The sequence below is a fragment of the Haliotis asinina genome, chromosome 1 (assembly GCF_037392515.1).
Source record: "Haliotis asinina isolate JCU_RB_2024 chromosome 1, JCU_Hal_asi_v2, whole genome shotgun sequence".
NCBI lineage: Eukaryota > Metazoa > Mollusca > Gastropoda > Lepetellida > Haliotidae > Haliotis > Haliotis asinina.
The window spans coordinates 40,716,359-40,739,053 of NC_090280.1; the positions used below are offsets into that span (position 1 = coordinate 40,716,359).

The window sequence follows — 22,695 nt, forward strand, 5'->3', positions numbered from 1 at the left end:
TTCACGTGCGAGACTTAAAGGGCAGATGAAACCGAGTTGGACTGTTGTTACACTTTGAAGTGGTGAGGAAAGGAGTTTCAACCATTCCCGTCATTAAATGACGCTGACACAAAGCAGACCCGGTCGACCTCTACGGGATGACACTCTTTCCATGACACCAAGGATGCAGTTACATGGACCTTGAAAATCCATCCTTGCATCATAAATGGCAAGCAGGGCACCCCAAAACCATAATGTGATGTTTTGCAATCAGTGCTTATTTACCAGTGTGAATTACGTAACGTTCTGCGTGTCCTCGTCTTGCAATAATTAATAAAAACCTTACTTTAATATGAGCCTTGCTGCTTTCTTTTCATTTTAATATCCTCGCTAATACGAATTTGGGATCGACAAAGACACGTATTACATATCATCAACAGCTGATAATTAGATCAAATGCGATGAATCACTGCCCATCACTTCGCCTCCACAGCAGCTATTTTTAGTGGCATCTCTAGAGAAATTTCTTACCTCCCTTGATAGATGTCGCGCATTGGACTTTTGTGACCTCGCTTGTGATTGGCTAGTTTTCCGAGCAAGCAAAACATTCCTCTCAAGGCAAGCGCTGCAGACGAAATAATATTGCATTTAATCGAAGATAAGAGATAAATCGGTAAGTGCTTATACATGTATTGCACATGTTGACATTGTTAATTTAATATAGGTTGCATTTTGCTATCATTTTATTGATATTAATATCAGAATTTGACAGGACTTGACTTGTTTTTCGACCTTGTGCTGTTAACAAGGGTCACGTCGAATTTATTTCTGGCGGGATAAGAATGATCGAGGAACTGGCTTGCCTAATACCTCGTGAAGTTAATCCCTGGAATTAAGTCATGACTTGTAGCCGAGTTTACCCGACTACCGACGTGTCTTTGTATTTTAGAACACTATACTCTGTTTTTCGTTCCGGTTTGACAGGATACAAGACCGGATTTTGTTCAGACGAGCTGACCTTGTCATAGCAAGTTGTAAACAGTCTCCTTGTTTACAAACACGACCAGGCCAACAAGAAGATATTGGTGGGAATTGTTTGTTGCCAGTGAGTGCACTTTTGAGGTCTGCATGTCTCACCTAGAGGACGCAGACATTAATAGACTGAACAATGAGAGAGGAAATAGCGGCAGCTGTTGTCTTTCTGAAAAGACTAATGCAGAAATGTGAGTCCCTTCCCAGTGGAAAATTGGAAATTTTCACTAAATGTCTGTCATCAGTGTTGATTGACCGATTCCGGGATCATTGGTATAAGGAAAGGCCAACTCGTGGACAAGGATATCGATGTATTACATTCAGCCCAGCAGAACCTGTGGATCCGGTCTTGGAGAGGGCTGCTTGTGAATCTGGTATCAATCTCCAAGAACCATTGTTGCCCATAGAGATGACACTTTGGGTGGATCCAAATGAAGTGTGCTGCAGGTACAGTAATCACATATGTGATAAAGCTGGTCTAGAGTTTAGACTTGCTTCAATTTTTACTAAAAGAACAACTAAACTCAATTTTTGGTACTCTTTTTACCACTGCATATGAAAGATTTCTGGTTAGTCATAAATTGAACACGATTTTTTTTTTTAAAAAAAAATTGTCATTAATTAATACCAAGCGCTTAAAAGTTGCTAAAAAGCCATCGGCTTCTCTCTTGCCCGCAAACGAAACCACAGACTGCAGAGTTGTGACGATTAATCGATACGCAAGTTATTGCGATTCAAGAGCTGCACGATACGATACATCAATACGATTGTTGTGTAACGATTCAACACAATACTTACATACTTCAGTCTATGAAGTCTCCTCTTCTATTTAGATTTTCGTGGAAAATATTTGCCATTGACATGCTCTGCCTGGGATAATTTTCTCAAATTTATTTTGTTATCTGTGCGAAAAAGCCAGTTGTGCCAATGTTGATCCTTGCTGTTCCATTTTTTGGGGAAAACACTACTTTACTGACACATGCTAAACAATTTTAGTAAAATGTCTTCCATGATGACGTGTTTTATTTTTCTTGGGGGAAGAATACCTTCCCTGAAATGATAACATAACAGCACATTATTTCCAGTACTTTTATTTTTCTGTATACAAGGACAAAATATCGTGATACGTATCGTACTGTATGTATCGGACTACCAGTATCATGATACGTATCGTATCATGGCATGGGCATATCGTCACAACTCTTAACAGACAGGTTACGTAACTCTGTTGCCAGAGCCCTTCAGTGACGTTATGGAAAGATTTTAAGTTAGTTGTATAGGAAATGTGTAGGAGGCTCGTCATATTGCTGATTTCTCAACGCCACCAAAGACATGCCGAATTGTCTATTGCTCCTGTGCACAGATTTCCACCGGACCCCGTAGTTTGTGCTTAAATTGGGTGTTTGTGTGTGAGAAGCAAGCGTTGTGGAAGCCTGTGGTATATACTAAATCAGATGGTTCACCCCCTACCACGCTTCCAGGATAGAAAATGGAGTTCAAGTTTCATTGAGTTTATAAGATAAAGACTGCTTAGTACACATTGCTGACCAAAAGGATTTTGCATGAATATAACGCTTTCTTCCTCGGATGCGAGGTTGTGGCCGAAGTGCCAGTATTATCGTAAGTAATATTATAACGACCCCTGTCTCAATTCCAAGAGAGAAATTGTTATGTTATAAGCAGTGTCATTTAAAATCCTGATGTCCATCAATAAAATACATATTTTACTACCAGTGAAAGGTAATTTTGATTTTGTAAGAGAAAAGAAACTTAAATAGCATTTATCTTCAGACAGGTTGCCACCATTTTTGAAAATGGTGAAGTCACGGGCTAAAAGTCTGTTACTGTGTTAGAATTATTGAGATTATGGTTTGTTTTCATCAAGTTAGAAAATCTAAGCTACTTTTTACTAGTAGTTAAATGTGTATTTGAATCATGTCCGAAAGGATTTTGCATGACACAACTTGTAACACAATGGCTTCTTCCACGGAAGGAAGGTGGGGGTCGAAGTGACATTAATATTGCAAGTAATATTAATATGATTATTGCCCTCCACCTCGCTTCCAAGTGTGAAATTGTTATGTTATAAGCAGTGTCATGCAAAATCCTATTGTCCATCAATAAAATACATATTTTACTACCAGTAGAAAGTAATTTTGATTTTGTAAGTCAGTGAAAACAAACTTAAATAGCATTCATTCTCTGACAGGGCGCCCCCATTTTTGAAAATCGTGAAGTCACGGACTGAAGTCCATTTGAATTAATGAGATTATAGTTTGTTTTGATCAAGTTAGAAAATCAAAACTGCTTTCTATTAGTAGTTAAATATGTATTTGAATCATGACCAAAAGGAGTTTGCGTGACTCAACTTGTAACATAGCGTAAGCGATGTGGGGGTCAAAGTGAACATACTGCGCGATAAATTTCTACACTTGCGCTACACAGACGCTTGTCAATATACGTCTTTATATTTGGTCTCATAATCCTAATTACTTTATAATCATACTTGTATGCATTTTGAAACTTACCAAAAAGAAACGATCTGTGAATGTGTAAGAGGAATGTGATATCTAGACATTTTATAGTTTGCCTATATGAATCATAATTTGCACGCACACCCAAGTGTATGTCGTCTGTATCATTACGACTTCACGCTGAAAACTATGATTCTTTTGAAAGCTACGATAACTTAATAAAAACAAAATGCAAATATTAAAATTTAAACAAATTAAAGTTATAGGACTAGGAGCAATGTCAGGCTCTTACCTTGTTTGAGGAATGTATCCATCAATATCCACAAAAGGACAGGTGATATATAATCCATCTGCAGATTTCCCAAGTGACATGTCTTTCAACAATCTAATATACGAAATGTATCATTTCAGGTTTTTCACATTGCTGTATAGTCTCATTGGTTACCCAAGATGGCACACCTGGCAACTAATTGCATAATGTGCGTCATTCTTTTAAAAAAGTGATTTAGTTAGCCAATAATGAGCAATCAATCAATGTGCTGGCAGTTAATCCTTTGAAAGAAGGGTGTTGTTTTTACATAGGCACATACATGACAGAGTGTATTCAGTATAGAATAGAAAATGTACATACGTAAGCACTACCTTTTGACAAATCCCCAATGAAATCCGTATAACAGTAATTAATCAGTCAGCATGTTATCGGTTAATCCTTTGATGGATCCAAACACAATAAATGCCAAATGGGGACCTTTGTCGGGTAATCTAAGTGTTGTTACCACTAATTATACCTGTTATAAATTCATTAACTGAGCACCAAGTGAATGATGACAAACAAGGTGTAGGTTTATACCACCTAACACGGATTACAACCCAGCGGCACCAAGTGATTTTAACAGAAATGTCTATGAAAACAAGGGTTGTAAGTCGGAAACTAGACAAAGCAGGAGACAAAAGTAAATCATAGTAGATCGAGTTGTGATGACACGCCCATGATACGATACGTATCACGATACTGGTAGTCCGATACATACAATACGATACGTATCACGATATTTTGTCCTTGTATACAGAAAAATAAAAGTACTGGAAATAATGTGCTGTTATGTTATCATTTCAGGGAAGGTATTCTTCTCCCAAGAAAAATGAAACACGTCATCATGGAAGACATTTTATTAAAAATGTCTAGCATGTGTCAGTAAAGTAGTGTTTTCCCCAAAAAATGGAACAACAGGGATCAACATTGGCACAACTGGCTTTTTCGCACAGATAACAAAATAAATTTGTGAAAATTATCCCAGTCGGAGCAATATTTTGTCCATGGCAATATTTTCCACGAAAATCTAAATAGAAGGGGAGACGGTATTTTCGTAGACTGCTAAGAATGTAAGTATCGTGTTGAATCGATACACGACAATCGTATCGATGTATCGTATCGTGCAGCTCTTGAATCGCGATAACTTGCGTATCAATTAATCGTCACAAGTCTAATAGTAGACTGTGAGAACATAGAGCTTTCAGTTTTCACAACAGCTGTCGCGATTTCAGGTTTGTACAAACCTGTAAACAAAATAGTTTACCCCCTGAAATGTAGATGAATTCTGCACAGACCCTCTTAAAGTCATATCTATACCTACTATCGGAGACGCGCCGCTCAGATTGGTTGAAATTTCGTTTGCAACTGAGAATTGTGCACTGTTGTCAAAAAGGTCGATTTAAGGTAATTCAAGATCGAATTGAGCAGTTTTAATGTTTTTCATTTATAAGGATGTCAGTTAGTGGTGTATGCATTTGCACCCCCTGGAGTATATGTGATCTTTAAGCTCATATACAGCTCAACCTAGAAACAGGGATACTCTACAACAGGGATTGGTCACTCACTTGCTTTAATTACCATTTGTACTAACTAATTTGTGCCTCGTCATGCGCCAAGTCACACAGTGATTTGGCTCGTTCCCAGAGCAACTTCAGTTGTGTTTAACAGAACTTCAGCCAGTTTATTGTATCAGTCGGAATTTTACAATGAATGGATGAATGAATTAAATTAAGAATTAAGAGCAAGAATTATGTGAATGAATAAAAGAAATGAAGATAAAGAATAAAAGAAAAAAGTACATATGTGAATGAATGAAAGAATAAATGATACACCGCAGCCTTCCCTCCCTAAACATGTTAAAGAATGCAAAAGTATCGCGAGAACATGTGTTCACATCAGCTATCCTTTTGAAAAATCTACTATGGTACATTTTTGTTTACATTAATAATTTATCCAGATATGTTATTGCATGTGGGAAATGGAATGGACATTAACAAAAGGTTAACTGAAACTGTCATACTGCCCTCAAAAATAAAGTGTAAAACTGTCACAAAGCATCCTAAAACACCTTCCCAGTTTTGTCAAGTAATAAGATCAACAAGAAAGAAAGATGTTATGTAACTATAACCCTCAAGCATCAATGGCAAATCAGGTCAGATCAGGGATATGTCATTTTTTTCAAACACCTCAAATACACCTTAATATTTTGTTTTATATTATGAAACAATCACTATTATTTACCAACACATTTCACCTGATAGTATATTCCCCTCATAAGAATGAAAGGTATATGCATGTGTATGTGAAAGATGTTTTTGAAGTAATAACTAGAAGCACTCAAACAACGGTGTGTAGCATTTCAATGGCGGATCTGAGCAGATCGGCGATATGTCACATTTTTCACACACCTCAAATACACCCTAACATTCCTTTTTAGATTATGAAGCTATCACTATTGCAAACATATTTCAACTGATAGTATATTCCCTTCATATGAGTTAAAGGTGTATGTGAAAGATGTTTTTGACGAAGTAACTAGGAATACTCAAACAGCGGCGTATAGCATTTTAACAGCAGGTCAGAACAGATCGGCGAAATGTCATATTTGTCACACACCTTAATTACACCCTAACAGTTTTTTAGGTCATAAAACTCTCACTATTACTTGCAAATACCTTTCAACTAAAGGTATGTTTTCTTCTAAAAATTAAACGAATGTGTGAAAGAAGTTTTTATTGGCACGATGTAGTCGTCTTCATGGTGAATCGAGAATAGAAGCCAGTGATCTATAACATACTGACTTGAAACTTTGCTCCAAATCTACTGTCCTAATACGGACACTAATACCAATTATTTGACGTAAACTGAAGTGACAAAATAGTTACCTTCTACAAGTAGGATTTCAGTTGTTACAACACTCAGTGAACTTAATCAGCTGTTGAAAGTCAACCAGGCTCAATCTTAAACACTACGCTGCCACCATATTGGCTACACTGGTTACGCAAAGACCTTAGCAGCTTAGCAGCTTTTCGAGGAGTTTCTTCTCCCCCTCTATATAGGCTCCCTGCTAGAACAAATTGCAGTACAACCGAACTCTTCTGTTTTGTAATCCTCATAATATTTATTTGAAGATATCAAAGTGTAGGACTATACAACGACCGATTTTTGCTGCCAAAACGCACATGCTTGTTAATTTGTCCCAGAAGCAACTGAATGGGTACACTAGACAGAGATTCGTCAAAAGGGGCATGAAAGGGCATTTATCACATAAGTTGATTGTTTAGTGCTCATTGTTTTCATGATATTGATGATATATAATTAAAAACATCAAATTTACCGTATGATATTTAAATACAAGCATTAAGAAAATAATTCTCTTTACAACCTACTAGTTTCCAACACATGTAACAGCAGGGTGATTTGTGTATCCGTTACCAGAGAATTTCCAACAATCATTTCATTGTATGTATATACTGAACACCTGTCTTTATGAAAATGTACATTTTTATATGCATTTACCGTATATACTCTGTTACACAAACTTAGCTAACTTAAGTTTGTAATCTCTTTGCTCATGTACTGACCAAAAAAACGCATAAAACTGGCCTAAAAATAGATGAATTTGAGGAAAGTAATATTCCTTATGAGCTTCCATACATTGAAAATTCAAACAGAATAAGTCTATGCTGTTATTTGTGATTTTGCGGGATGCTTTGTAAAGAAAAAGCTTTTCTGTCAGAAAGTAATGACGTCAAATTATGTCTCACTGATCAGGGTTTTATTTGTGGGATGGAGAAGGGGTGTTTTCAGTGAAATCTTGACTGTGTATCATGAACATTGAATGGCGTCAACAGCTCAAAGTGAACTGTAGTACAGTATCCACTACGTCATTGACTCTTGGCCTTGAGAGATGAAATATATGCAACCTTTGTATGCATTAGATATTAATACATCTTGTATATGTATGAAAACAATTACTGAGGTTGCATTGAGCCACCAGTGATGGTACGTTCATCAACTATCTTGTTTATGTGATACAATCTATTATCGATTTAAAGGCAGCGAGTAAAATCGACCATCTGGTTTCCCTATTGGATGTACATTGAATAATTTGGCATTACAAAAAGTAACTTTTTCGAACAAAATCATTCTTGATACTTTCCTTTACTCTTGATATTTTCCTTTACTCTGGATATGTTAAAAGTACACAACTTGCCTAAATGTTGTAGCAAAGTTGTTTTTATTTGTTCTATCCCTTTTACCAGTGTTACTGGACTAAACATGCTGAATGCAGCGTTAAACAACAACTATCTAGACCAACATAACTGAATATATGTGATTGTGTTAGATACAAATAACTGTAAAGCCTGAATATTGTTGAGTGTGGAGTTACAAACGCAATTACTTGGGTGAAAACATAATAACTATTTGGTCTGTACACTGGAATTTTTCTAAAGACTCAGTAAAATTTATCTTAAATGAAAAAAAACCCAAAGTAGATAAAATAACTGAGGCATATTGAGAGGTTCTGTTTCATTTTAAGTACATGAACATGACAACTTGCAGTCCTTCTTATTGTTCCTCATATTATTGCACAACTATAAATAACAATTTTTAAACTTTATTACATTTTTAAAATTAAATGGCTAAATACTCAGTTGAGTTTGAGTGAGGTGGGTACAGTTAATTTGGTTACTCAGAGCAAAATTAAGATATTCAATTGAGGTGAACACAAACAAGTACACATATCAATGACCCAAAATGTTATCTGGAGCTTGCAGACTTGTCATGATAAAGCTGAAACATTGTCAGTCAGTGGTCAAATTTGCCACTAGTCCAGAGATCTGAGGCTAGCCAATTTTCAAAATAAAACGTCAAAGCCTCTTAAACAGTTTGAAAACGAATAAATTTTGAAAGATGTATCTGACTATCTCTTCAGAAAATGATACAAATTACAATGTTGTTATTGTGTAGCTGTAGGATTATGTTTGTGTTGCTCAGCTGGATGTTGACAACTGAGGAGGTTAATTTTTAAAAAAAACAAAGAAACAAAGTAGTAAATTTGAGAAAAATTGTAAGCATTACAGAAAAATTGGTGTACACAGGGTTTACTTAACTCAATCATAAGTGACTATTATTCCAATAATCTCAACTTGTAAGTTGCTGTTGTTTAAAACTACTTAGTTTAATGATTGCTCAGTGCTGATTAAATACCTTGCCTTGTCACTGGGATGATATGATACAAGTAACAGGTTGTGAAAAAAACCCAAAAAAATACTCAACACTTGGCGAAGTCATAGATGTGTTTTTGGTATAGTGAATAATTATATTGTGCATTACTGTGGATGCAGCATGTCGGGTGTCATAGAAGTTTCATTGATGCTGTAAGTAAGTTATATTTGTTGACAGGGCCAGGTGATACTTGTTAGGGCCAGGGAACATGACAGGTTACTGGTCCTACGGACCATTGAGCTGAAACACAGTTGTAAAATAGCAATAAACAGCTGGCTTCATAATGTCCATGTAACATGTTTTCAATGAAATTAACTTATTTCACATCGATGCACATCCTCTGAAGACTTTGTCAGCATTAAGTCTGTTTCAGTGCTTGAGTGAAGAATATTGGCTATTGATCACTGGCCATTGATCACTGTTCATAGTCTAATGAAACTGAATTCCAGAAATTGAAATGTTATTCATATGTAACCATAGCGACGTATCAACTGCAGTTTGATGGGTTTCTCTTTTTTTATTTTTTTATTTTTTAAGAACACAAACAGTCACAATGCACATGGACTATATATGGATTTATGGCTTTTTCTGGTCTATGTTTGGCCAAGTGCCAATTGAAATGAAAGGTTTGCTGCATCATGTCATAATAGTTTGTAATATAATAATAGCGTATATAAATTCCTCACTGAGCAGTGTGACATCCACAGGTCTAAATAATCTAATCTGGACCAAATTGTCTTTTGAGTGATATCACTGGCCTGATCAATACTGTAACATCATCCATCAAAGGAGTCAGCCCTAAGCGGCTTTCACACAGCTAATTAAAGTTGTCAAACTCAAATTTGCGTGTGAACATTCCAACAACTCGCCCCCAACATCATTTTCAGAAGTTACGAATTGTTGTCAAGAAATGGGATCGGTGTCTATTTCAGTGTTGTCAAACTCAGATGTCAAACTCATCATGTTTTTTCAGAAACAACCAGTCGCAGTCAGTGAAATTGTCACATGACTGCACCGATAGATACATGGCGCTCAAACGAAGCAACCATTTGGCAGCATTTGTTTGACACCTGAAAGCGTGATTTTGACAACATGTGTTGTCTGAAACTTTAGTTTGCTGTGTGATGGCTGCTTTACAACTGACCACTTCCAATCCCATCTTCGTGGGTTTTTTTGTCAAGTTTCAAAATGTTCCAGAACTTACTGCAAAGTTGAAAACTTTAATCTTTCTACCATTTAACGTTAAATTCCTTTGAAAAAATCACTTTTTTAAATGCGTTAAAATATTTTCATGTAATTTGCTATTTGAACGTCCGAAACAGGGCATGTTTTTCCTGCTTTCCAGATATTTTCATGTGCCATCACACTTCGAGGATTTGAAGTTATGCTTTAATCACTCTGCGCAGTGTTCACACCCAGTCAAGTGGTTATGTGGTGATTGATTTAATTAGGCTGAAGTGTTTAAGATTGCGCCGTGGAGTGCACCTGTCTTTCACACAAGAGACGGTCGGTTTATGAGTTATGATCTACACAGACTTTCATACATGTTTCCAGATAAAATAAACTGACAGAATGGCATACTTTACATCCTGTAGATTGTATGATTTAGAAAGAATCCCTAACAATCCAGACCAATTGTTTTTCTAGACTGATGCTCTCAGAAGCATATCTTTGGATTCTATGGCCTCAGTGTGTAGGAAATAGGATTTTTATTTTTATTTTGATACAGTCAGTGTCACTCATTGTCAGAGACTTTCTTTCTTTAGCTCCCAGTATATTGCAATACATATCACAAAGGGATGCTAATATTGCAAAAATTCGCAGTACAAAATATTTGCCAATAATCTGGAATCTTATTTCATTATTTGTAGAGATCATGTGAACCTGATAAAAAAAATCCCTTGAATAAAAGTCCAGATTAATGGCAATTTTTCCATCAATCTGTATTATTTCAATGCTAAATAAATTAATGAACATGTTGGTCATCAAATTATTTTTGGAAAGTATGTCATGTGTCAGTGCTGTATCAGGCGTCGTTGTCATTGGTGACATGATCAATAACTGGTATGGAGAACAATCACTCAAAATAATTTCTTCCGTTATCTGAACAAAGGCTGATCGATACCAAGATTGATCATTTGCACATAGACAACTATGGCCAAATCTGTCAGTCCTGTATGTTGTCATTCTGATAAATTGACTGTGTAAGAGATGAGCTTGTACATGATCTTTCTGTCATCTTCCGTAGTTGCCTTTGCTGCTCCAGGAGTCAAGTTTGGATCACATTATACCTATATAAATAGAAGAATGTCTCGGGTAAAAAACACAAAAATCAATTGACAGAACTAATGGTCAGCTCTTGGATTGGCAGCCTCAGTTCTCTGCAAGTTCATAATGATTTATTGGTGAGGCAGCCAGCATTGTTTTCTGGGCTGTTGTCGTGGGAACTTGGCCTTTGATGTGTTCTTGTGCTCTGTTGTTCAAAACAACCTAAGCTAAGAACAATGGAGTACTGGTTTTTAGCCTTGATAAGATTCAGCCTTACTGGACTGATTGCAGGGATGCTTGTCCTTTTAACACATATTGGCAGAGGGGCTGGTAGGGAAGTCCTTCAGCTTGTACCTGGAATCCCTAAATGTTTAACTTTAAACAAATCATTACAGTGAAATAGCTTATCTTCGATGATAAATTTTGAACATGTATTGGGTTCTTGTTCGAAGGATGTTGCCATGTTGTGAATCTTAAGTGGCTTGTGGCATAGTTTGCAGGTGAGATTACTCACATTAGTGTGATCATGTGGACAAGTACTACCTGAGCATTTTACACTGATTCATTCAATGCGCTGAACTTACACTACACTACATCATTTTGGGATGCCCCTAGAAAAAGCTTGCATTGCGGCTTGCTATGATATTTATTCAATTAATTTCTTTTATTCTGTATTTTGGGCCATAGGCCCAGGGTACAAATGGTCCACAGTAATGTTGGTGGAAAGCAGTACATAATCCCTACTAAATATTACTCAAGATTTCAATATATTGATTACATGATACAGTACATAACACTTTCTCATAGAAAGTGACAGGTCATCAAATAATGATGAGCAGTGTGGAATGAGGTTGGATTATCTCCCTTCCATCAGGTTCTGCAGGAACTTGATAAAAAAAATCCCTTCAATAAAAGTCCAGAATAATGGCAATTTTTTCATCAATCTGTTATATTTCAATACTAAGCCACACAGCTTGTGCTGTGAAAATACTTTCTGCTAATGTTGACTGATTTTCACCATTCATTATATGTACAAGTTTCTTTCCAATGAAAAGATATTGTGGTATTTACAGTAACTGAGCTCCAAGATCATGATATTGTGAACAAATAATTAGAATAATTATCCTTGAGGATACATCTGTTGAGTACACACAAGAGTATATAGATCATGAATAGATATAGATCATAAGAGATCAATAATCAGTACTGAAAATAGATATATTATCAATAAACATCAGAGAGGAAACTGAAAGGAAAATATCCGAAAGAAATGTGTGCATAGATTATGAACAAAACATAATTTTTTGAGTAGTCTATAAATATATATGTGGTTTTGTACATTGTGTAACTTAACACACTGTTTCATCACAATGGTTTATGTATGAAATATATTATCGATGATGCAGGTTTGATATCAATAATCTTGAAGCTCATTTCTTGTGTCCTCGACTGTGAATATGATGTCTGCTGGCATGGAGCTAAAAGTAAAAGAAACAAAATCATCCAGCCAACTCACTCACTCTCTCACTCACTGATGATGATGTATGTGTTCCAGGTTTGGTGATGTCAAAGCCAACTACTGTATGGTTGCATCCATGAAAAATGGATCACTTGACAACAAGGCCCACACTCTGGATGTGTCCAACTTGATCCTCCAGGCCAAGGAGCTCTACAACAAGCAGCTGAACATCACCACAACGCGTGTCAACTCCAACACCAAACCATTGGACAAACCTAAGTCATGGCAGGTGCCTACAAACAGCCGCCCAGTGTCACAAACTGACAACCATCACTTCACCAACAACAACCACAACAACAATACCTCGGCCGATAGAGACACCAGACCAGTTGACAACAACAGCAGCAGCAGCAGCAGCAGCAGCAGCAGCAGCAACAACAAAAAGTTGTTTAACCAGAATAACAGACGACAGCAACAGTTCAACAATTTCAATAACAGGCAGCCTTTTGGACAACTGGACAATGGTCGACCATTCATCCCCCCAGACTTCAGTGTTCCCCCTCCCCCACCCCCCATGGGTTTTAAACCCTGGCAAGCACCCGGGGCATACTCCCCGCCTGCTAAAAACAAGAACTTGAATACCAATTTCCGCAACAAGGGCTTCAACTACAAACATGGGCATCCCAAACTAGGGCAAGGAATGCCACCCAACAATGATCGCTTCCACTGGCAGAAAGATTTAAAGACTGTCAGTTAAAACCTTTGCACACACATTTCTGTATGTGCATGGCATTTGTTGGTGAACTTTTTAAAGGTTCAATTAATTTAACTGTATCTTTGAGATTCAAGCTGCACACTTTCAAAGCTTTAAGACCCTGTCTGTTAATTTGGCATGATATTTGAAATTTTTTATTCCTATGAATGTGAAATGATTGTGTATGCATATGATTGTTTGATAACTGATATGTCACTAATGATGGAAGCATTTTTGGCAGTGTCAGAAATGAAGGATGTCTAGAAGTCCCTGAAATTTACTGCCATTCTTTGAATCATGGGGGTCCTGAATTATTCTTTTATTGGGCTTTTGACAAGACGTCCATGAGCTTTATGTCTAATTTCTGACACTATTTCGTGGGTTTTCTGGCCGTGTGCCACAGCCATGGCAGTTGCTTGTACATATTCTGAAATATTTATTTCACTGCTGAAGGCAGTGCCCATGTCATACCCCCAAAACTGATTTGTGTCAGGGTCCTGGTCTTTCATATCACCTGAAACACAGCTTTTTTTCTGAATTACCTTTGAAGATATTGTTAAGTCTTTGTCTGTGGACAGCATTTTGTTCCTTGGCAGAAACTGTGTGTGGTTGTCATTACAATTAGACACAGGGTTGGCCCAATCAAGTTCTGTTCTGGTGAGATTGCCAACAATATTTATGACTCAAAGACACTTGATAGATGTGTTTTGGGACTCATTAATTTCCTTTGATGATGAAAATAAAAATTCTTATTATTATGTTGTGAATTGTATTACACTTTTACTATATGCAGGTTAATGTTACAACTTAACAAATTCTGTTAGTTCTCCATTCAAGATGAAAACACTATTGAGAATAACTCTTTTCAACACTTTGACTTTCAATAATATCTTAGCATGCTCCTTTCAATTTTTATTGGTATGGTAAAAAATTTATACTGAAGTTAAATATGTGTTACCATCTTCCATGATGTCTGTATTTAGCAAATCTGTGATTCGGAAGTTAAGGAAAGATACTTTCAGTATCTAATTGACAGAGTTGATGTTGCATGTGAAAAACTGGCAAAATATATAATTAGTGATGTCATTGTGCATCAGATGATACATTGTGTATTAGTTCATTGATGATGTATTGGATGGCACACTGTGTATTTCATGGATACACTATATTGAATGGTACATTGTGTAACAAATGATGCATTGTGTGTTTGTTAGTACATTGTTTATTGGGGGATACATAGTCTATTGGATGTGTTGGGTGGTACATTGTGTTTTGATTAGTACATTGTTTATTGGGTAATTTGAGCCATACTTGTTTTTTGCCCTGTTTGTTTACAATCATCAAGCTCTAAATCTGTGTCTTTGAGATGTACGGGTATTATCAAGCTGAGTGTATGCTATACAGTGTATAATGTATTTCACTGTACAGAGCCATACAGGACTGTGGGAAGCAATCATGTGCCTGGTTAACCTTGTGATCATAGATCAGTTTCTCAGGGTTGCAGTTTGTGAAGTTTTGTCTTGGAGTGGACTGTGAGTATTTGACAATGAAATATAACTGCTGAAGTTTGAAAAGTGCATTTGTGAGTTGGATCATCTTCAAACTCTGTGAATTTCTTTTCATTATGATCTAAATATTTAGTGTTCGCAGTGTAAAAAGTTTTCCTTCTTTTTGAGTGAGATCAGTAATGTCCTATTCAGTGTTGGAATTCCCTGGATTCCCTGCTGACCATCACCTTCAAGAGTTCAGATTATGTCAGCTCAAAACCATTTTTCATTTCATCTTCTAACTTAAACTATCACAAGCCATCTGATAATATCTTCAATGTACTCTTCAGGCTAATTTTGTTTCAACTGTTACAACTATGTCATTGGCTCTCTAGTGCAAAGACTTCATAGTCTGTTGGTGTTATAATCCATTGATCAATCCTATCACAGCTGGGACCCAGAGAATGATGATAGACGGGTGTATGTGTTTGATGAGATGGAGCTACTTGGATCATTTACTATCTGTTAAAGATTTTAGGTTCTGAGAGTGGAAGAAGAATCGGTCCAACACGGAGCCCTTCTGTTGGTACCTCATCGTACAGCTTTATCACTATGTATGATCATTGCACCATTGTATTTGACTTTGAGACTTTTATTGTTGCATGTTTGACTAACATGAAAACTACTTTGCCTGTTAATGTTTAAGATGTTTTTCTGACAAATTTCACATGTTGGCGTTGTGTGAGCAGATGAATAATTTAGAAAATGTGCCTCTATGACTTTCTAACCTCAAATCATGCTTGTTTTTTCTCACTCCAAATATTTATTGATGTTATCCCTTTATTATGAATACTACTTCTGTGTTCTGTATTGTGAAAATCTGCCCAAGAGTAAGTGTGCAAGGGAGATAACTCTTAAGATTCACATTAGCTTGCACGGTGGTGAGACTTTGAATTGTTTAATGTTTCATCCAAGTTTTATGATCTGATGACAGATGTTATGGCCTGAAGGAATGTATTTATAATTATCATTAATTATTAATGCTTGCTTTTTCAGATTTGTGTATTTTCAGAGTTAACAATGTTGAGGTCTCACAATTTAACAGGGATGAGTATGAGTGAAAAAATAGAGGAAATCAGCTGGGGTCTTGTGAAGAGAAATGCTATAACATCTATCATGAATGATTCCAGCGTGATCATATCACAGATCTGCAGACAATTCTCACCCCTGCCTTTAAGAGGTGTTTGACATTGTTTCATAGTGAAACTATGGGAATATTATGAATACATGCTAATCTACATGTGGGAATGCTTATTTATTCACCATATTTTTTATCTGTACAGAAATTTACTTGTAATCAATTTATCTTGTCATAAATAGTTTATATTCTTCCCATGGTTACATGCATGAACTGCAGATATATTTGATGTGATTGGCAGGTAACTAGATAGAGCAAATGGAATGATACTTAGTTGGAAGGGTGTATGTTGTATTTGGACAGAGATATAATACAGCTTTTTTTGTTGGTGTATTGGGGAACAGGTGAGATGATACAGGTTGTTTGGAAGAGAGGAGGAAGATGTCTTTTCCTATCAACAATGTCCAAAGATATCTGTCTCCCTGAACAATGTTTATTGCCAGTTGTTCAAATCATTATTCTATTATATTGTATTCAAGGTTCATTTTGATGTTACTTTCAATGGTCTTAAGTTATGGATTGTGTTGAAATTATGGCTGGTAAGTAATCTAGTCAGTGTGAACCTTGTTGAATAGGCTATGGCATCTTAGAAAAAGAATATATATTTCAGAAAATGATGTATATTAAAACTATTTTGATGTAATGTATCCATTTAGTTGAAAGCAAATGGTTAGCATACTTTGCATATGAGAAACATGTGGGTTTGAAGTAATATTTTCCCTTGATTGTTTCTAGATTGTTTCTAGGTTGTCAGTACCATGTGTGCTCACTGGTTTCAAAGCCAAAGGCAGCATCACTTGGCTAGCTATTCTCAAGACGTTTGTGGCCCTACAAACTTAAACCCATTCTTACAAATTGGCTACAATCACAATTAAAAATTCTAAGGGCTACGAACCCAACTCCATTCAACAAATATTCTCTCCTCTGTCATCAATCTTGGTGAAGGTCAAGATGACACATGCACGCATCCAAGCAGTTGTATATCATTAGGCAGGGCTCAGTTTTAAGGACATGAAACCTAGTTGCTCTCTGTGCAACCGTGTTGCACTAGGTTAAAACATATGGCACCTGTGTTGAGTTTAAGATTATGTATCATGCTGGAGTTTTGATATTTGTATTTGATTTAGAATATCATTATAACAAATTATTCTGGTTCATATAACATAATTTTATTATGTAATGAAATTCCATGATAGCTCAGTCACTGTCTGCAGAGCCATCACAGTCACTGCTCCAAGTCAGTTCTTCATTTTGTTTCCATCTGATTTCTGTGTTCTTTGAACAGCAAAATATTATCACACACTAAGTGCAAGTTGATATGAGGTTGCACGGTGCAGATTCATGTTGCAATGGTATTAAATGTTAAATTGAGCCCTATTAGGTTGATTCCCAGAGGCAGCAAGTTCGTATCAGTATTTGTATCGAGATCTGCATATCTCAGAACTGCAGACTCATTGGGAGCCTGTGCTCTCCACACAAGCTTTATGTGTATTCAGATTTATTTCGTCGTTTGCAGTATAAGAAGTAGTATATTTGTTTTCAGCATGTAATGCATGTATTTGTGTTGTTGGTTACCATGGGTATATTTAACTGGATGTTTTTGATTGTGCTGATGTAATGATATTTGAGTAGTACTGTGATGGTGAATTTTTGGAGGTAAATGTTTTGATGTGTCTATGTTACTGGTGTTTCTACTTTGTTGCTGATGAGTTTGAAGTGTTTTATTCTAGTTTTTAAGCCAGAACTGAAAGAGGTGTAAAGATTCATGAGTATTAGATGTGCTGAAAGTGACACATTTGTTGTCATAGGAACACAAAGGCTCCAGCTATTGGATTACAGTACATTTTTTCTTGTCTTCCAAAACTGCCCTAATAATTTTCTATTTTTGACAGAACCTTCCGAACATTCAAAGTTTATGGAATTAATTTAGGTGATTGTTTAAAGAAAAGTAGCTCTGTATCTGTTGTTAGCTTCCCTGCTAATGTCTTGAGTCTATTTGACCTAAAACAGATTTGTGGTCAAGTAGGTGTTACCAAAGTGTTACAAACACATACATAAATGAATACATATACTCACACATATACATAACATACAGACACACATGCAAGCATACAGATAAACATGCCTACAGACAAACATAAGACACATACAGACTGTATTAGCTGTATCATGTGCATCACAATAACAAGCCTACATGTCATATACTATATGTTGGGGTTTATACATTGGGTTTATGGGTTGACATAAAAAGATGTATATCTTCCCTCAGTGTCTCCTCACCAAAATTGTCAGCTGAAGTGTATGTATGTATTGATTTATGATCATATTCCTACCTGTTATTGTTTTACATTGGCCAGCAAAACTCAGGATCTAGTCAAGCATGAAATAGAATGGTACTGTAAAGTAATGAAATGATGAATGATTAAACTTAAATCATTTTATTGAAACCTGATATTTATTTCAAGAATGTAGTACATTGAATATTATCATGCATCATATTGGATGATTTTTTTCTGCTTTCTTTCATAACTTTTTTGCCATATGTTTTATTACAGGAACATAGAATTTTGCACATTATTGTTTTGTTTCCATGGGATGCATTACATACTTTTTCTGTCCATTTAGTCATGTATATACTTGCAAAACTGTCATTTAAAACACCGGTTAGATTCGCTTCCATTTGTGTGTTTACATAACCAACACCAGTTATCAACCATAAAAAATTCGTAAGAAATGTGAAAACATTGGATACATGCATAATATCTTCACAGGTGCCATAGCATCATTGATACTGACATGAATCTTTACACTCCTTCATTCTGGGAGAGGAAATGTGGTTTGCTGATAATCATTCTTCCAAAATCAGTTTGATTTTTGAATGACAAGAAATCAAAATTCAAATTAACATCTTGGATGTCATCAGATTTGATTCATTGTTTTATCAAACATCTGTCATGTTCAGTCACTGCTCAAACCACAACAGATCTTTTGTCTTTTTGTGACAGGTGGATGTATTGTTTGTTCTGGTTGGAATACAGCTGGTGCATATTTTCATTTCTCATTAACAATTCCCTCGTGTGCTGATTTACCTTTTTTGTCGAAATATCTTTGTAAGTACATATGGTATTTTATTTAGTACATTGGAAATATAAATAACCATTCAAGAATTATAGAAAAAGTGACTGCCATGTACCTAGTGCTATTTCAGATCATTCTCTGTGGTAGTTGTGGACATTCATGTATTTATGTTAAGGTTTGAATTGTTGAAGGAAGACTTTTAGGGCCATTTGTTTCCTGATGCTGCAGTAATGTCAAGATAAATGCTGATGTGTGAAATTTATAGGTAGTGACCTTAAAATTTGAAGATAAGTACCATATATTACTGTGGACATAAAATAGGTTAGAGTTTTGAGATATGAGCTTGAAGTTTCAGAAACTTTGAACTTCCTATTTAATTAGGTTGAAATTTCAAGACATTAATTTGGAAACTTTTGCTTATTCTTTTGAAATTTCACCAAAGACCTGGGTTTGATTCCCTACATGGATACAAAGTGTGAAGCACACTTCTGGTGTCCCCTACCCTGATATTGTTAGAATGTTGCTTTAAAATGGCATAAAACAGTACTCACTTGAATTTTCAGGAAAATATATTTGGTACAAATGGCCCTGAAAGAGTTCTGGCATGGCTGTAAGTGGGTTCTTATTGATTGAGAAAGTAACAAAAAGGATCCATTCCTCTTCATCAAGAGGACCTTTGGTATGTTCATGTAGTAGAGAATATATCTCCAATACTTTATGCAGAAAATGTTTGATGCTGAGGTGACACCTTTTGGTTACTGGGTTACTGATTTTCATTGCGAAACATTTGGCTGAAACACACACACACCAAATCTCGTTAATGTTATGGATAACATAATTCAGACTTGTCTGCATCTTTATATATAGAATCTAAAAGCAATAAACACCAATATTTTATTCAGTGTGGGACTTTTTATTGGCTTTTTAAAATATTTGTTTTTATTTGAAGGTTAAACCAAGTAAAACAAGCAAAAGCCTTATGGTTAAAAAAGTATTGCTTTACAGTTAACTTAGAAGATGATGTATTAATATCAGCTCTATTTACGTAGCTTTTGTTCTGATTTTATGTAATCTGAACCCCTTGAAAAAGGACGAGTCACCTCAGCTATTATAACCTACGTCTGTTGTACCTCCTGTACTGTAACATGGACCTCTGACAGTAGTAGCACTACCATAGCTTTGTGAAACCAGGGCTCTGTTCTTTATTGGCTGGACATAAAAACATTATTCACTGAGGCCCATGACAAGAATGTGTAGAAGCAGTTTTCACAACAGTAAAGTTTGTTTGGAGTGTTACGTTACCTTCCTTTAGTGTAATTTACTGAACTTGTTTTCAATGATGTTATCTGTGAACGACTCACAAACTCGTGAGGCATATTTTTCTTCCCTTTTATTCTAGATTTATTTGCTTATTTTTACATATGTCATTTGATAAGAACTGATTACATTGTGTGTGATAATTGTTCTTGTTTAAAATGTATCTATATAGACAAAGTGTGCCCTAAAGCTTGAGTTAATCAAACCTGTTATAAACTATAATTCTCTGTTGAACTGCAGAACTTATCTTGTCTATGAAATATATTACATGCAGTAAATAATAGTAATAATTTAGTGATTTTCTTGCATTTGGAGATCAGGGGATTTTTTTCAATATGTTTGAAAATGTGCAAATATTATGGAAATGTGAAATAAGATATGACGTATGAACATGTTATATAGAATATATATTTTTTAACAAATGAAAATATGTTTTGGCTGGACATTGACATATTTTAGCAGAATACATGTTTATGTACAACAGCACAAAGCTACTTTGCTGCGTCATTTTAGTATAGGTTTGTACCGTTAATATGGAGTTGTGTCATAGATTTATTGTCTCAATATTCACAGATGTGTAGCATACTCATAAAATCGTGGATGAATGTATCTAGTGTTCTTTACAGTCTCTCACTCAAGGTATTTTCACTTAATCAAAAATATCTTTTAGTTAATGTTGGTATTTACTATTATATTATAAGATTTCATGTTTTTTCTGTCCCCAAATGTTGGTGTGGTTTCCCACCTGATTAATTATTTTTTTGGAGTAGAAATCAAATGTAGCTCACTTTAGTAAACCTTGGAATCATGGGCTCACTTTGGTATAATGGGCTCTCCTTAGAAGGGAAGATGTTTAACCAGCATGCTAAGGAAGATTTCACTTTGTATCAGGGAAGCTGTCTTTCTCCAATATTTTTCAGCATTTTTTTACGTGATTTGTACAAGGCTTTCGCTCTTGCCATACTGTGGTGGTAGAGTTCATATTCACCAATATCACCACTGCAGGGATTAGAAATTTCTGCAGACTTTTGAGATTGCAGTATAACATCATTTTCTACAGAAAATCCTTGGGATAGTCAAACAGGTTTTAATGTACATTGTATCATGTATCACAAGTGATTTCATATGATTTTTGTGGGCAACCAAAGATGAGTCAGTCCCCATCTGAAACAGGATATTATTTATATAGCAGATCCTGAGGTGAGGATTGTGAAGAGTGCCATATGAAAGTCTGAATTTTGCTTAGTTACCTTAGATTGCGCCTAGCCAGAAAATAGAACACTCTTTCATAGACCTAGTTCAAACAAACATGAATTTAGCAGTGTCAGTTGCATACAGAAGAATGTTAGACCACTTCTTTGTGAGTTTATGTGTTGATTCTGGCTCTGAGAAATTGATGATTCACAGCACATGTGACAGAGAACTGCCATAACCAGAATTTACATGTTCTTCTATACCAACTTGACGTGGCAAAATATGTAAGCTGTTTTTGCAGTGTTCGCAAGTTTGGAAATTTACCCTTTCACAACTCTGAGAAGAAGTTATTTGTGGGATTATACTTGATTATTAACGTCGTTGAAATATGCTTTGAGCATCCAATGCCCACATTATCTAACCCTGGTTGTACATGACATCCATCAAGTCTTATGTACTGGTTATTATCTAATAACAATTTGTTGATTATATATTTTTACTAGCTCAGTTGGTATTTGAGCTGCCTTTCCATTTGGAATGAAGTCTCTCTTGTTTTCTCCAGATTAGATTAACACTAATGATACAATTTCATGTTTGAATTTTTTAAGATTTCAAATACTTTATAACTGACATTAACAATTTACATTTATGGTGTATATTTTCACAGATACTTCCCTCAAGGCCATTGGACTTCAAACATGCTTGTTCAATTACATCTGGAAATCAGTACTTTCTTACCTTATGAACTGATTACCTGCCGTCTGTTGAGATCTTTTTGCCACATATGGGATTATGAAGGAATATGTGAAAGTTTAAGACAACTACTAGCATGAAGCATGGGAGTGACCTTAACAGATGTGTCAAGGTTTGCTATCTCCTTTGCTATTTGAGACCCTGGTTCTCCAGCTCA

General features: G+C 35.7%; 1 protein-coding gene across 1 annotated transcript; it reads left to right on the forward strand.

Moving 5' to 3' along the window:
• Positions 1 to 556: 556 nt before the first annotated feature.
• Positions 557 to 14,269, forward strand: LOC137291393 (maternal B9.10 protein-like). Its single transcript, XM_067822728.1, has 3 exons — positions 557 to 652; positions 964 to 1,458; positions 12,854 to 14,269. The coding sequence occupies exons 2-3, from the start codon at positions 1,148 to 1,150 to the stop codon at positions 13,512 to 13,514; spliced, it is 972 nt and encodes a 323-aa protein (XP_067678829.1). The 5' UTR covers positions 557 to 652; positions 964 to 1,147; the 3' UTR covers positions 13,515 to 14,269.
• The last annotated feature ends 8,426 nt before the right edge of the window (positions 14,270 to 22,695 follow it).